Source organism: Oncorhynchus kisutch, linkage group LG14 (genome assembly GCF_002021735.2).
Source record: "Oncorhynchus kisutch isolate 150728-3 linkage group LG14, Okis_V2, whole genome shotgun sequence".
Classification (NCBI taxonomy): Eukaryota; Metazoa; Chordata; class Actinopteri; order Salmoniformes; family Salmonidae; genus Oncorhynchus; species Oncorhynchus kisutch.
In genome coordinates, this window is record NC_034187.2 from 69812530 (window position 1) to 69827889 (window position 15360).

The 15360-nt window shown below is 43.1% G+C and overlaps 2 protein-coding genes across 29 annotated transcripts in view; one reads left to right on the forward strand and one right to left on the reverse strand.

Moving 5' to 3' along the window:
• The first annotated feature begins 1132 nt into the window (after nt 1–1132).
• On the forward strand, nt 1133–6062 carry rplp1 (ribosomal protein lateral stalk subunit P1). Of its 2 annotated transcripts, none has more exons than XM_031788853.1 (4): nt 1133–1241; nt 1602–3160; nt 3469–3571; nt 5933–6062. In XM_031788853.1, exons 2-4 carry the CDS (start codon nt 3074–3076, stop codon nt 6016–6018), a joined length of 276 nt encoding a protein of 91 aa, XP_031644713.1. In that variant the 5' UTR covers nt 1133–1241; nt 1602–3073; the 3' UTR covers nt 6019–6062. The 2 variants fall into 2 exon arrangements, with proteins under 2 accessions (XP_031644713.1, XP_020355709.1); XM_020500120.2 differs by lacking the exon at nt 1133–1241 and having other exon boundaries at nt 2221–2448; nt 3086–3160.
• A 122-nt stretch (nt 6063–6184) lies between these two features.
• Nucleotides 6185–15360, reverse strand: part of ptk2aa (protein tyrosine kinase 2aa) — a 163712-nt gene continuing 154536 nt past the window's right edge. For 14 of the 27 annotated variants that reach the window (XM_031788847.1, XM_031788842.1, XM_031788841.1 and 11 more), the window contains 7 exons: nt 14253–14315; nt 13446–13491; nt 13115–13218; nt 9404–9412; nt 8243–8398; nt 7886–7966; nt 6185–7740 (listed from right to left, as the gene is read on the reverse strand). In XM_031788847.1, the coding sequence (XP_031644707.1) occupies nt 7522–7740; nt 7886–7966; nt 8243–8398; nt 9404–9412; nt 13115–13218; nt 13446–13491; nt 14253–14315 (678 nt within the window). In that variant the 3' untranslated portion in view covers nt 6185–7521. The remainder of the gene's footprint in view (nt 7741–7885; nt 7967–8242; nt 8399–9403; nt 9413–13114; nt 13219–13445; nt 13492–14252; nt 14316–15360) is intronic. The other 13 variants (XM_020500111.2, XM_020500110.2, XM_020500113.2 and 10 more) reach the window with 3 other exon arrangements.

Sequence of the window (15360 nt, forward strand, 5' to 3'; positions counted from 1 at the left end):
TATAAATTAACATTCTATTCTCTGGCAACAGCTCTGGTGGACATTCCTGCAGTCAGCATGCCAATTGCACACTCCCTCAAAACTTGAGACGTCTGTGGCATTGTGTTGTCTGACAAAACTGCACATTTTAGAGTCGCCTTTCATTGTCATCACCACAAGGTGCACCTGTGTAATTATTATGCTGTTTAATCAACTTCTTGGTATGCCTGTCAGGTGGATGGATTATCTTGGCTAAGGGGAAATGCTCACTAACATTTGAGAGGAATAAGCTTTTTGTGAGTATGGAAATTTCTGGGATCTTTTATTTCAGCTCATGAAACATGTGACCAACACTTTAAATGTTGCGTTTATATTTTTGTTCAGCGTATTAAGACAAGCGAATTGAGAACCCATTTTTGAACCTTGACCTTGTGTGATATAATGATGCTCCTGCTATTGTTTCAGTGACCCCTATAATAAGATACATCTCTAAACCACACCATAATGTCACGTGTTAAGTGCAACTACCTTCAGGTGATACTTTAAGGACAAAGGGAAGGAGTGTCTCTTCATATGGGTAGATCTTTCTTTAGAGAGTGTCCCAGTGTTCCAGCGTGTCAGAAGTGCTGCCACCACGGAGCCATGGAAATCATCACTGTTCTCCTCCTCCTGAGCTTCTGCAGCCCTTTCTCAGGTAAACTGCTGTTCATATCTATGAAATGTTTTATTTCCAATCCATGGTGATGCTGATTTCTGCCATATGGAGTAGTCTACTATTCTGATCTTTTCATGTTGGAGCTCTTGCATTGGTTTATATCATGTTACTTAGTTCTATAAGTTGTAGGTCATTTCATATGAATTCATATCTTATAATGTGACTACTACAACAAATACACTTATTTAGGGCTTAGATGGAGAGCCAATTCCATTTTCTAGCTTTTTCAAATAATGTTTTACGTTTCATTCTGATATTTCTCATACTGAAACCAAGTTGACAGACCAACTGCACAGCATTCCATTGGACTGTAATGTTTATGTTATAGCTGAAACAAAAACTACCTGGAATACGTTCCATTCATGTTTTTGTCATTTGCCACACCAGTTTTTAGAAATTTGGAGAAAGATTATGTTGTTCATATTTAAAATAGATGCTCTGAAGTGCTATGTGTGCAGCTCCACCACAACCAATGACGCATGCAACCAGTCATCCCAAACCTGCCAGTCACCCCTTGATACCTGCATGACCACTGTGGACACATTTGGTGAGAGAACTTGGAAACCTAAGTGACACCAATCACAGTAGCCTAATAGTAGTAGAAATGCATTGATCCCATGGAGAGGGGAATTGATAGGTGAATTAATACATGAAAAAGTGGAGCTTATTTATTTGTATGGTAGTCTATTCCAGACAAATAACCATACCTGGTGAACAGATTTGAAAATTTAGAAGTGTGTGTATATACTACAAACCCCTGAGGTGCCTTATTGCTATTATGAACTGGTTACCAACGTAATTAGTGCAGTAAAAATAAATGTGGTATGCGTCAGCCAATCAGCATTCAGGGCTCGAAGGACCCAGTTTAAAATAGTAAAGATGCATTATTTCCCTTTTCCATCCACAGGCAAAATAAAGGCCATAGGGAAGTATTGCGCCAGTGCAAGGACCTGCAAAGGAGCAGCGTCAGGGGCCTCAGTGGATGCGAATGGCAATGGGAACCAAGTCACCTGCTGCTCCAGTAACCTTTGTAACATCAACGGAGCGACTGGTGTTGGGCTAAGCACACTACTGACTCTGGCTGTGTGTTTTAGCCATGCTGTGCTCAGCATTCTCTGGCTGCTCTGAGAATTAATGGATGACCTCATAGCATGGGGGAATTCAGGCATAGCCTGCCTCCAGCACAATAGGCAACAATTTCACTTAATATTTACAGTATATTTTATTTACCAAACTAATACAGCGCTCATATATATTGTTTGTATTTATATTGAATTAATGTGACAATGTGGTGCGGTAATAAAAGGTATGTATTTTATTTTTATGGCTTTGGCTGTGATGTGTTGTATTGTGTTAAATAACTGTGGTAAATAGTTTGGCCCTATGTGAAGAGAATAAACAAAGATGAATCTTTGGGGAAAAAAAAAAAGAAAAGTTAACTGGTTTTATGTTTGCTCTACAACTGGTATACATTTGCATTGACTCCTCCCATAGAAGTGACGTTTATCGACATATAAACATATGTCCCGCCCTTTTTCATTCCCTTTCCGCTAAAGTCTAAGTAGTAAGTCAACGTGCCTAAGGTGCTTGGTTCTTCTTTTGAAGCTAAGGCCCTGAATCCGGCGACTAGCACAACCAAAATTAGGCATCCGACGCCCAAACTATAAAATATACATAGAAAGATGGCATCTGTATCTGAACTCGCTTGTATTTACTCTGCCCTCATCCTCCACGATGATGAAGTCACGGTCACAGTAAGTCCTGCTTTCATTACCAAAATGGCGCCTTTTATGGCCTCTGTATCTAACCAGGCAGATTTGGAAGACTGGTTCTTATCGTTAGTGCCGAGGTAGTGCCTCCGTGAATACGAAGTGAGAGTACGCTAGTTATATAATTGCCGGTAACTGTCCAAAATGATCGCTTACTAGCCGGATAGCTTACTAGTCAGCAATGTCAGTAGTTGGCTAACATGTTATCAGTTAACGTTAGCTAACGTTAGTTAGCCAGTGCCGCAGCCACCATGAGTCTTCTATTCTAGCCAACAATGTGCTGTTGCTTGAGGCATTGCTACTCTAGCCTGCAAACTAGCTAACCCCGGTGCCTTAGTCAGATCTGTTTATGGCAAGTTGCTAGCTAACCAACGTTGACTATTCGGCACATTTATTTGCCCATATCTTCTTGGCGCTAACTTGAGCATGTTAACGCTGGTAAACGGTCACGTGAATGCGATGAAGGCAGCCACCAATGGCTGTGGTTTCTTCCCAGTCGCCAGCTTACTTGTGTACTAACTTGACAAAGGCTAAACAACACCAGTCTGTCTGATGGTTGTTTTGGCTTCGTGGTTGTAGGGGTCTGTGATGTCTAATCTAATATTTCTCCATGTGTTTGCAGGAAGACAAACTGATGGCTCTCATCAAGGCTGCCAATGTGACGATTGAGCCTTTCTGGCCCAGTCTGTTCTCCAAGGTGAGTGAAGCCCTTTTCTCCATCACCTTACACATATACAACAGGGTTATGCATTTGTTATTGGCGAATCCTCTGTGGAGCTTCCAATTTATTCCTTCAGTGTCATCCACACATTCCTTTATATCTATGGTGTAAGACCTTCCGTCTCTACTAGTTTACTGTGGTGTGTGTGAGAGCTGCTTTTAAAGAAATCAGTGGCAATGCCTCTTAGTTGTTTTCTGTAAATGATTATACTCAGGTATGTGTTAGTCATTTATGTGTAAAGGCTACACTGTCTGACCCTATCCTGCTTCCTGTATGTGTTACAGGCCCTGGCCAGTGTAGACATTGGCAGCCTGATCTGCAACGTGGGTGCAGGTGGTGGAGCTGCACCTGCCGCTGGAGGCGCTGCACCTGCTGCAGACGCACCAGGTAACGAAGGCCTTGTTTGGACAGGGATAGTATTATTAGAGCAGTTGGTTGCGTAATTAATTTGTGAAAGAAACCTGGAGTTTTTATTCAAGGCATGAATATATTCATGTCTAGACTAGAGGTCGACTGATTAATTAGGGCCGTTTTCTAATTTTCATAACAATCGGTAATCTGCATTTTTGGATGCCAATTATGGCCGATTACGTTGCACTCCACGAGGAGAATGCGTGGCAGACTGACAAGGTAAGTTGCTAGCAAGCATTAAAACTTGTAAAAAAAAAACAATCAATTTTAACATAATCACTAGTTAACTACACATGGTTGAGTTTATCTAGCTTGTCTTGCGTTGCATATAATCAATGCGGTGCCTGTTTATCATCGGATCACAGCCTACGTCGCCAAACGGGTGATGATTTAACAAGCGCATTTGCAAAAACAGCACTGTCGTTGCGCCGATGTACCTAACCATAAACATCAATGCATTTCTTAAAATCAATACACACGTGTATATATATATTTTTTAAATCTGCATATTTAGTTAATATTGCCTGCTAACATGAATTTCTTTTAACTAGGGAAATTGTGTCACTTCTCTTGCGTTCAGTGTAAGCGGAGTCAGGGTATATGCAACAGTTTGGGCCGCCTGGCTCATTGCGAACTGTGATGACCATTTCTTCCTAACAAAGACCGTAATTAATTTTCCCGAATTTTACATAATTATAATATTGAAGGTTGTGCAATGTAACAGCAATATTTAGACTTAAAGATGCCACCTGTTGGATAAAATACAGAACGGTTCCGTATTTCACTGAAAGAAAACGTTTTGTTTCCAAAATGATCGTTTCCGGATTTGACCGTATTAATGACCTAAGGCTCGTATTTCTGATATTATAATTAAGTCTATGATTTGATAGAGCAGTCTTACTGAGCGGTGGTAGGCAGCAGCAGGCTCGTAAGCATTCAGTCAAACAGCGCTTTCCTGCATTTGCCAGCAGCTCTTCAAGCATTGTGCTGTTTGACTTCAATCCTATCGACTCCCGAGATTAAGCTGGCAATACTATAGTGCCTATAAGAACATCCAATAGTCAAAGGTATATGAAATACAAATGGTAGAGAGAAATAGTCCTATAATGACTACAACCTAAAACTTCTTAACTGGGAATATTGAAGACTCATGTTTAAAGGAACCACCAGCTTTCATGTTCTCAGCAAGGAACTTAAATGTTAGCTTTTTTACATGGCACATATTGCACTTTTACTTCTCCAACACTGCATTATTTAAACCAAATTGAACATGTTTCATTTATAAGTGTTCATTCAGTGTTGTAATTGTCATTATTATATATTGTCTAGACTAGAGGTTGACCGATTATGATTTTTCAATGCTGATTATTGGAGGACCATAATCAGTCAACCTCTAGTCTAGACAATTATAAGCTACACTGATAACTCGTGCTTGGCTGCCAAATGTGTAGATGTCCCCATATTTAAATTGAGTGCGATCATAATCTTTATTTTAGTGATCCACTTTCAATGTCCCTCATGAAAATTCCCCCAATCCTGCTGTGAGCTGCTTAACAGCGCACTGCACTAGAGATGCATTATGGATGAGAAAGTGAACTTGCCATTTCCAAAAAGTTCAGCTCGGTGGAGAATTGGGGATGCACTTTTAGAGCCCACGTCTCATAAATAGGCCTAGGCACAGTACTTTCTTGAATATTTAATTAAACTTATGTATTTGGTGATTAACTACAATTAATTAACAATGAATAGCTTTGTTGATACATATAGACCATTCGTATGAAATATATGCAGCATTTATTTTCTTGCTCAAACTGCATGCAGCACCTGTCAAACTAATTTTACACTGCAGATTCGGACTGGACTAAAATTAGATGTGATGTGTATTGTGCTTGTGCACATAATCCGTTTTCCTCATACAGCTCTCCCAGCACCAAAGCTGCCAGTCGTAGCATATTCTCAAATGCACAATAAAAATACATTAGTCATTAAGCAGTATAGGAAATGTGTTCAACAGTGGGCATGTCCCAAAACTCTGCTCATCACTACTCAAATATGAGCATGGTCTCTTGAGCCAGCGCTTACTACTATCAGTTCTTTATTCTGTTATATGCCCACGACGAACGTCTCTGGTGCTTGCAAGCACCGGCCAGGCCGATGATAGTAGCCTGATTTCCACTACAGCAGTGGCTTTCCCTTTATTTACCCAGGTTGTCACCAATGGGTTTATTTCACCTAAATCAGACATTGTGGTAATTTGTCAATTTAATTCCTGTTTTAACTTGGAGGATCTTTCATGGTACGTGTACTGATGCCATACCTTGTTTTCCTGCATTACAGCCAAGGAGGAGGAGAAGAAAGAGGAGAAGAAGGAAGAGTCAGAGGAGGGTTCCGATGACGACATGGGCTTCGGTCTTTTCGACTAAACCAGTTTTTGTAACAAATAAAATGAAAGAAACTGAACTGGCAATATGTGGTTTCCTTTGAGCATTATGGGATCACCTGTAAACAATATCATTTAATGGGAGGAATAGTTTACCCTTTGAAATCAACACCCATTATATTTCACAGCACACAAGGAAAACATACTTCTGAAGACAAAGAACGATACATTTTATTAGTTTAAGGAACTGTACAGGTTATTCTTCCTGAGAATAAGTTATACCCAAAACAAGCAGTTTGAGATTGTACACATGATAGGGACATTAAGGTCTAACAGTCTGGAGAGGCAGAATCTGTAAACCAGGGTCATTCATTGGGCACCAAACAAAAAATTGAACAAGTAGGGACTACCTGAAGTTGTCCATTAAGTGACGCTTATTTTCCATTGCAAAATGTTTTGCTACAGTGTGCCCTAATGAAAATGACCCAGGCAATGGGGTTGAAACCAAAGAAGCAGAAAGGTTTAACTTAGGGCTCTATTCAATCCGTATCGTGGAAGTTCAGCATTACTGGGGCGGCGGGTAGCAAGTCGCTCTGGATAAGAGCGTCAGCTAAATCTGAAAATACATTTCTATTGTGCAATCTAACGCTTTATTGATCCAGATTGAATAGAGCACCTGGTTTAAATATACAAAACGTTTGATAAGGGAATGGCTAGCAATGGGACAGGTTTCTTTTAACTGCCAAACTATTGGATGATTCAAATCATTTGGCACGTGATAGTTCATCTTCACTGTGGAACTTAAATGCGCCTCTCATTATAACATTTAAATCCCAGAAATGCTGAAAAATATATTTTTGTATATTTACTATTAGTTAACTTAAAAAGTGGCATGTGACATGTTTGGTAAAACGAAATATATTTTATTATTCGCTGTGTCGAGAGGTGCCTGAGTCTAAGAGAATTAAAAAATGAGCTTCCAAAATATATCATTCTAGTGGAGAGTGTTGGGATGAGCATTATATGCTGTGATAGGGAAGGTAAGTGTTTTAACATTGATCTCTCAGAAACACAATGTTAATCATTTATAGCTTGTAGTTCTTCAATGGATCAGATGTTCCAGTTAGAATATAATCTATTTCCTCATCTGTGATAATTAGAATTATTAGCCACCTGGAAGAAGACATCTGACGTAAGCTGAACTTCACCTCTGGATAAAAAAACAACAATCTGCACAAACGAGACGCAGCCAGATCTAATAAAACAAGAGTTTGTATGTAACTGATCTCCAACCATTCAGGGATCCTGGAGTGCAGCGACAGACAAAACACAAGTCTATAAAAAGTTTTTAGGAAGGGTACGATCAGGTCGAGTGTCCACTTCAGTCTCTGTCCTGTAGTATCAGGAGCTCTGATCGAGGTGTGAGCTGAGCAGTCTTGACTTGTGACATTGTGCAGTCTATGATTGCTATGGGAGCTGAAACCAACCAGCTCTATTTCCACAGCAGACTCTCTTCCATGCCCAGGGAGCTAGGAGCCGGAGGGGGCTAGTGTGACCCCCGGGACTGGGCATGGATCATCTTGAGCCGGGCCTGGTCGATGACGTCCAGCAGGTTCTTGGCATCCACAGCCAGGGCATGTGCAGCAGTCAGCATTTGTTTCTTGTAGTCCTGCTGCAGGCTGGTGAGGACATACTGCTGGGCCAGCTTCATCTTGTTGATCAGCTCGGCCAGGTCAGAGTTCAAGAGCTTCTGGGCCATCTCAATCTGCAGAGGAAGAGACAGACAGGAGTTAAAGAATAGACAACTGTCTTTTACATAACTTATTTTGTCCTCAGACACAATAGGACAACAGTCTTGAGTATTAACAGACAGGCAATATGTTTATTTGTAATGAAGAGTTGTTAATCACCTCTCTGTGTGTGCTTGCTGGTAACACTGGTATGGTCTCGTCCACTGTGGCCAATAGGGTTCTCAAAGCTAGTCCCACCTCCTGTGGAAAAAAAGAACCAGGATATCATTAATATAAATCAAAGCTGCAATGGCTGAGAAATAATACCATTCCCTCTTGAGGAATGATCACCAACATATGACAATGATTCAACAATAAACTTATCATTCATGTCCTCTCTAGCTCAGTTTGAAGAGCATGGTGCTTACAACAGCAGGATAGTAGGTTTGATTCCCAGGACCACCAACATGTAACAAATGTACTAAGTCACTTTGGATGATCGTGTCTGCTAAATGGCTTATATTATTATAGCCTTACCTTGACCATTGGGACGTACTCCTCTGGAGGGGCTGGCTGGATCTTACTGGACATCTCTATAACAGCCTTGACCAGGCCTGTCACGTTCTCATACACCTTGTCGTTGGAGCGGTCCAAGTTGGCCGTGGGGGGAGGGCTGATCTCCTGAGGCTGAATCTACACACCACAGAGATGGGGATGAGTTGGTTCACATTCAACATAGCGAGGGAAGTGAATCTTTCTGCTTCAAATAATTTGAGTGATTCTACAGTGAATCTATTATGATAAAATGTGTGATTATGCTGATCTAATGGGACCCAATTGAGTGTCAGTGTTCTAGAGAAAATAAGCTAGGTGATTTTGTCTGACTTGATTTTTGATGAGTGCATGAACAGAAGTGTTCCAGCTGCCCTACCCACTGGAACCACAAGGTGGTGTAAAGCTAAAATGGTTTTGTTTCTGTAACCACTAGCAGCCAGCAATTTATAGATCAATCAAGTAGTTTACAAAGTGAACACAAGATGGCAGTATTTGCCAGAATTACTGTAACTCGATTCACAATATGAGAGCATACAATCTCTGAACATGGTTGTGAATGACGTATGATGAATTGGACAACCCAAAACAGAGATCTAGACAAACACACACTCACACACGCCACGGTCCAGAAAAGAGGCAGATGGTGGTGTACTATAATCTACTAAACTACAGTTAGTAATGGTAACTATGACTACACAGCCCAACATGCATCACACCATACCACAGGGAAGAGAGTCATCAATGGTGGCCTAAATATATTTATTATTTCTCCCGCTAATTCATTTGACATTAGTACTGTGACTGACAAACAAGCCAATAGTCATTTGGTCATTACTGAAATGACTGCCACTGAATACTAGATTTGCTTTGTTTATGGCTTTCTTTGCCAAGCCTCACTGGTTTTAGAACATGGGCCTGGATGAAGTGGCCTCATCCGGAGTAGTCGCCTCTAGACACTGATCTAGGACCAGTTTGTGTTGCCCCCTCTAATGGTTACGGTTAGGATTCAGGGAGAGTAAAGTGATCTTAAGGCCAATGCCACTATGCTGAGAAGGTTTGATGACTCCTGTACAGTGGTAGAGAATGTGTTATCAGAGCGCTCCCTAGTGGTCAGACAGTGACTGACAAACACAGAGCTCTTACCCTCCAGGGCTAAAGGGCAACAACAGTAGGTTGGTGCAGAGGCAAAACAAGGGAGAGAGAGGGGAGAGGGGGATGCAGGGAAAACAGAAGAGAGAAAGGATTAACACTGCAGAACAGAAGGCAAGAGGCAACGCATGCAATGCATCAACACAATACAAGCAGATAGGGTCGTGTTCATTAGGGCACACCGTTTTAAAACACTTTGCAATGGAAAATGAAAATGGGTTGAGATAGTATCTCCTGTTTCAATCTGTTTCAAGTGATAAAGGTCTGAGTGCTAGTTGGATGTTGCAGTGAGAAAAAGATCAAAAGGTCTGCACTCTATCGTATTCAGAGTTGCTGTATTGTATTGTTCATTAGCTTTCGCTGGGCCAACTGAGCAGGGAGTCTAAAACCTTTGATCAAGCATTTCATGCTTCATGATCAAAAGACGGTGAGATGGGAGCTTTGGATTTCACTGGGTTCTGTCTTGTTAGGAAGCACTGTGTTTTCCTTGGGCTTCTCTATACTCCACTGTACTACAAGCCTCTGTTTTTTTTACATTTATTCAATTAGAAAAAAATATATATATTTTAATTTGACCCCTTTTCTCTCCCCCATTTCGTGGTATCCAATTGTTTTTTTAGTATCTTGTCTCATCGCTACAACTCCCGTACGGGCTCGGGAGAGACGAAGGTTGAAAGTCATGCGTCCTCCGATACACAACCCAACCAAGCCGCACTGCTTCTTAACACAGCGCGCATCCAACCCGGAAGCCAGCCACACCAATGTGTGGAAACACCGTGCACCTGGCAACCTTGGTTAGCGCGTACTGCGCCCGGCACGCCACAGGAGTCGCTGGTGCGCGATGAGACAAGGATATCCCTACCGGCCAAACCCTACCTAACCTGGACGACGCTAGGCCAATTGTGCGTCGCAGAGCCTGGGCCGAACCCAGAGTCTCTGGTGGCTCTGCAGTACAGCACCCTTAACCACTGCACCACCCGGGAGGCCCCACAAGCCTCTGTTTTAATTGGGGTTTATTTTCAGAGCTAGAAGAAGAGCAGCCTCGCTAAGGGTCTCCTTTCAAACTGCCTGCTTGGAATGTTACGAGAGAGAAAAAGCACTCTCTCCATTCCAACAGTCTTCATTTCACTGGCTTCTCTCGAAATGGACGGTTGTTGCATAACTAGGATCCAAAATAAAAGCCCAGAAAGTGTGGTTTACCGTGGGCCTTTTCTGGGCCGGCTTGGCAGCGTCTTTCTGGGTGGGGCTGTGTGGCAGAAAGGTCGCGACCCTGGCGGTGTAGGGGTGGATGGTAGGGTCAGGGTGGGAGGATCTTTATCTAACCGGGGCGGCAGGGTAGCCTAGTGGTTAGAGCGTTGGACTAGTAACCGGAAGGTTGCAAGTTCAAACCCCCGAGCTGACAAGGTACAAATCTGTCGTTCTGCCCCTGAACAGGCAGTTAACCCACAGTTCCTAGGCCGTCATTGAAAATAAGAATTTGTTCTTAACTGACTTGCCTAGTTAAATAAAAGGTAAAAAAAATAACCACCAACCCCCCCATGAGAATGATAGCTTGCCAGGAAAAAAACTGCCTTTTATGTTTTGGGACAGTCATTGTATATTTTAGATTCCCATGGACAAGAATGGTGCTGGGTATGTACGGTGCATTTGGAAAGTATTCAGAGCCCTTGACTTAATAAGGCTGTAACATAACAAAATGTGGGAAAAGTCAAAGGGTCTGAATACTTTCCGAATGCACTGTACATGTAAGTGTGTGTTCCAAGTGCAGATAAGTGTATGTGTGTGAGTCTTGTGTAAGTGTGTGTATCCACTACGTGTCTTTCGTGTGTATTTCTATATCTGTCCATGTGTCTAAGTACCATCTCTGTCAGAGAGATGGGCTTTGGGTTGTGCTAGCCTTGCTCTGTGCTGTCTGAGACTTGGGAGGGGGAGAGACGGAGAGAGAGGGCTTCAGAGCTGCGCTGATCTAGGAGCCCTGTTCTGTTCTGCCGACTAGGAGCAACTTTACCCGCCTGGGCTCCTGGTGAACCAGGGGAAATACTGACATGTTTTCAGAGCTTTTCCATTCAGATCCCATTCTACTCTGAATCTGGCTATAGGTTCAAGTTCTCACAGCTCTTGAATAAACTGAGAGGACGTATTTTATGTAAGAACTTATAAAAGGAAGTGGTGATGGCCAGGTGAGAAAGAGAAATCATGCTTGAAACAGCTGCAGCAACTCATAGCAGTCAAAAGCACATGCATTGTCTCAATATTGAAGTAATGGTCTCTTTCTCATACAACGTCATGGTGGTGGTTCAGACTCAGACTTTTCCCTGACCATGTGACCTAACCAGGAGAAACTCTAGGACCTGCAACTCCTAGGTATGAGTCATGTCCCAGATCTATTGTGCCATCTTGCCAATTCCTAGACAGCCTCCTATGGGAGTTGGCAAGATGGCACAAACAAATCTAGCACCAGGCTATGTTTTGTGTAACAGTGACCCTTGAGTAAGACATTAAGACAGTGTTATCTTGTTGCTGTACCGGTGACCCTGGAATAAGACATTGAGACAGTGTTGTCTTGTTGCTGTACCGGTGACCCTGGAATAAGACATTAAGACAGTGTTGTCTTATTGCTGTACCAGTGACGCTGGAATAAGACATTAAGACAGTGTTGTCTTGTTGCTGTAACAGTGACCCTGGAATAAGACATTAAGACAGTGTTGTCGTGTTGCTATGATGGTGACCCTGGAATAAGACATTAAGACAGTGTTGTCTTGTTGATGTGTTGCTATGATGGTGACCCTGGAATAAGACATTAAGACAGTGTTGTCTTGTTGCTGTATGTGTCACCCTGGAATAAGACATTAAGACAGTGTTGTCTTGTTGCTGTAAGTGTCACCCTGGAATAAGACATTAAGACAGTGTTGTCTTGTTGCTGTAAGTGTCACCCTGGAATAAGACATTAAGACAGTGTTATCTTGTTGCTGTAACAGTGACCCTGGAATAAGACATTAAGACAGTGTTGTCTTGTTGCTGTACCGGTGACCCTGGAATAAGACATTAAGACAGTGTTGTCTTGTTGCTGTAACAGTGACCCTGGAATAAGACATTAAGACAGTGTTGTCTTATTGCTGTACCAGTGACGCTGGAATAAGACATTAAGACAGTGTTGTCTTGTTGCTGTAACAGTGACCCTGGAATAAGACATTAAGACAGTGTTGTCGTGTTGATGTGTTGCTATGATGGTGACCCTGGAATAAGACATTAAGACAGTGTTGTCTTGTTGATGTGTTGCTATGATGGTGACCCTGGAATAAGACATTAAGACAGTGTTGTCTTGTTGCTGTAACAGTGACCCTGGAATAAGACATTAAGACAGTGTTGTCTTGTTGATGTGTTGCTATGATGGTGACCCTGGAATAAGACATTAAGACAGTGTTGTCTTGTTGATGTGTTGCTATGATGGTGACCCTGGAATAAGACATTAAGACAGTGTTGTCTTGTTGCTGTAACAGTGACCCTGGAATAAGACATTAAGACAGTGTTGTTTTGTTGCTGTACCGGTGAACCTGGAGTAAGACATTAAGACAGTGTTGTCTTGTTGCTGTAACGGTGACCCTGGAATAAGACATTAAGACAGTGTTGTCTTGTTGCTGTAACGGTGACCCTGGAATAATACATTAAGACAGTGTTGTCTTGGTGGTGTGAGTGTTGCTGTACCTTGACCCCCTCGTTGTAGCTGTCTACAGGGTTGAGGCTGGCCAGACTGCCCAGGTGGCTGGGGGCTCCAGGACGAGGAGGCTTCTTAGGAGGGGCCACATGCTCTGAGAGGAAAGAGAGAGGGAAGATAGTTAATGTTTTTGTATGTATGTGAGTGAGTGAGTATATGTGTGAGAGGGAGAGTATGTGTGAGAGGGAGAGTGAGAGAGTATATGAGTGAGAGAGTATATGTGAGAGAGAGAAAGAGTGTGAGACAGAGGAGTGTCACTTTTAGTACACATGTTGACATTCCAGCCTGTGGAGTGACAGATTGTGCTGATGATCGTCCTACCTGGTTTCCCCAGTCCCACTGGTTGGTATATGTGTTGGTTTCCCGTCTGAGGGGAAATAGAAACACAAACAAGTGATTAGAAAGGCACATTGGCACTTTTCTGGCTGGCTGAACGTGCTTTTCCAACAGCACTCAGGATTAGGGCTTCCCATGGCCCAGTCTGTGTGTTATTGTGGGTACTCTGTGGGTAGCAGCATTACATATCTCAGACCTTCCGAGGCACACAGCCAAGTACAGCCATGTTTCACCCAGCTACATTTCTCCAGCTCCTCCCCAAACCCTCTTCTTCTCTCACTCTATTTGAAAAAACTCTGGTGTTTTCTTCTCCTCCTCGCATTCCAATGCTTCCTCTTCTTAGAGAAGAGTCCCAGTCAGCCCAGTAGACTTCTATAATTACTGTGTAAATGGGTCTGGTTGGTTTGTGGGGGCTCTACAGCTGACGCCTGTTTTTAAAGATTATCCAGCAGCAGAGCGAGAGTGTGGATGGCATGAGAAACGCCTGGCTGTAGCCACAGTTTAGTTCCCAACCTCCCTAGTCCCAATACACTTCAGCCTAGGGGGACTGGGATGGTTCAGATAAAGCACTGTGTCCCACAAGCCACGACATACAGTGCACTACTAAGGTCTACGCTATAAAACTCAGATAAAATCTATTTCCTATTATAATTCAAATGGAGAAATGTAATAAATACATTGGTTTATTGAAAAACAATATTTCCTGTGTGTTTGTGTGTGTGACAGGGTGCGTCCTGGTCCATCCCTCTAGGGGCATGAACTCAAGCAAGAGGTGGGCCAAGGAAAACTCACCGGCCCCTGGAGACTGCAGTCCTCCCGGTCAATGCTGCCCCGCGAGTTCCTGGATTCTGGCTTCTGACGAGAACACAGAACAGAGGGTCAGAGAACTAGCTAGCTACAGCTGACCACCTTTTAGAACCACAACCTCAAAGATTTAAACAAATAGATTTATCAGTGAAACCATCGTTACAGTAGTCTTGAAATAGAATACTAGAGTTTCTGTTTCTTACAAAATAACAAGATGCAATTACTGCTGAATTCTCTTTCATGTTTTGTTCCATGAGAGAATAGAACTCACAATTCCGTAAGAAACTGATCTGCTGTTATCTTGCTGTGCTTACACTCATTCTTCTTTGACTTCCTCAAAGATCAGTGCCTGCTACCAACGAACAAAACCAAATCAACCAATCATCCATCCAGTTACAAGCTAAACAAGATTTTTGCCACCCTGACAGACCACACAGATACCCAGAAACACAAACACTGTAGTCCAGTGACAAAACTATTTGCATAGAAGAAATCCTCAGCGTTTCAGCAGCATCTTGTCTAAACAACCTTCTAGGTAGCCAAGTACCAGTAGTAAAAAATATCCACACAGAAAGCCACCAAGATGACCACCACCCCTTCCCAGCCATGATCTGTACCGGTTTTCCAAAGCAGTACTTGAAAAGGTGCATCCTCTGAGTGCGGTGCCTGTGGAAGTGTGGCTGTGCGGAGAGCGGTGGTCCCATCAGCAGAGTGAGACAAGAAACAACCAGAGTTTTCTGTTGTTGCTGCTGGGGGAGGAAGGCTTAAACGTGCCTGACAGATTCATGCAGAGACTGTTCCCACAGCAGACTCTTCTTGCCTTGTGGCTCACACTGACTCCTCTCTCTCTCCCTCCCCCTCTCTCTCTCCCCTCCCTCCCTCTCTCTCTCTCCCCTCCCTCCCTCTCTCTCTCTCTCCCCTCCCTCCCTCCCTCCCTCCCTCCCTCCCTCCCTCTCTCCCCTCCCTCCCTCTCTCCCTCCCTCCCTCTCTCTCTCCTCCCTCCTCCCTCCCTCCCTCCCTCCTCTCCCTCCCTCCCTCTCTCTCCCCTCCCTCCTCTCTCCCTCCCTCCCTCCCTCTCTCCCCTCCCTCTCTC

What these genes read in the sequence shown, in the direction of transcription:
- rplp1 (XM_020500120.2), top strand. Translation starts at nt 2,377, where the DNA reads ATGGCATCTGTATCTGAACTCGCTTGTATTTACTCTGCCCTCATCCTC. An exon ending in ATGATGAAGTCACGGTCACA is followed by an intron (nt 2,449 to 3,085) that starts GTAAGTCCTGCT and finishes ATGTGTTTGCAG; the next exon opens with GAAGACAAACTGATGGCTCT. An exon ending in ACCTGCTGCAGACGCACCAG is followed by an intron (nt 3,572 to 5,932) that starts GTAACGAAGGCC and finishes CCTGCATTACAG; the next exon opens with CCAAGGAGGAGGAGAAGAAA.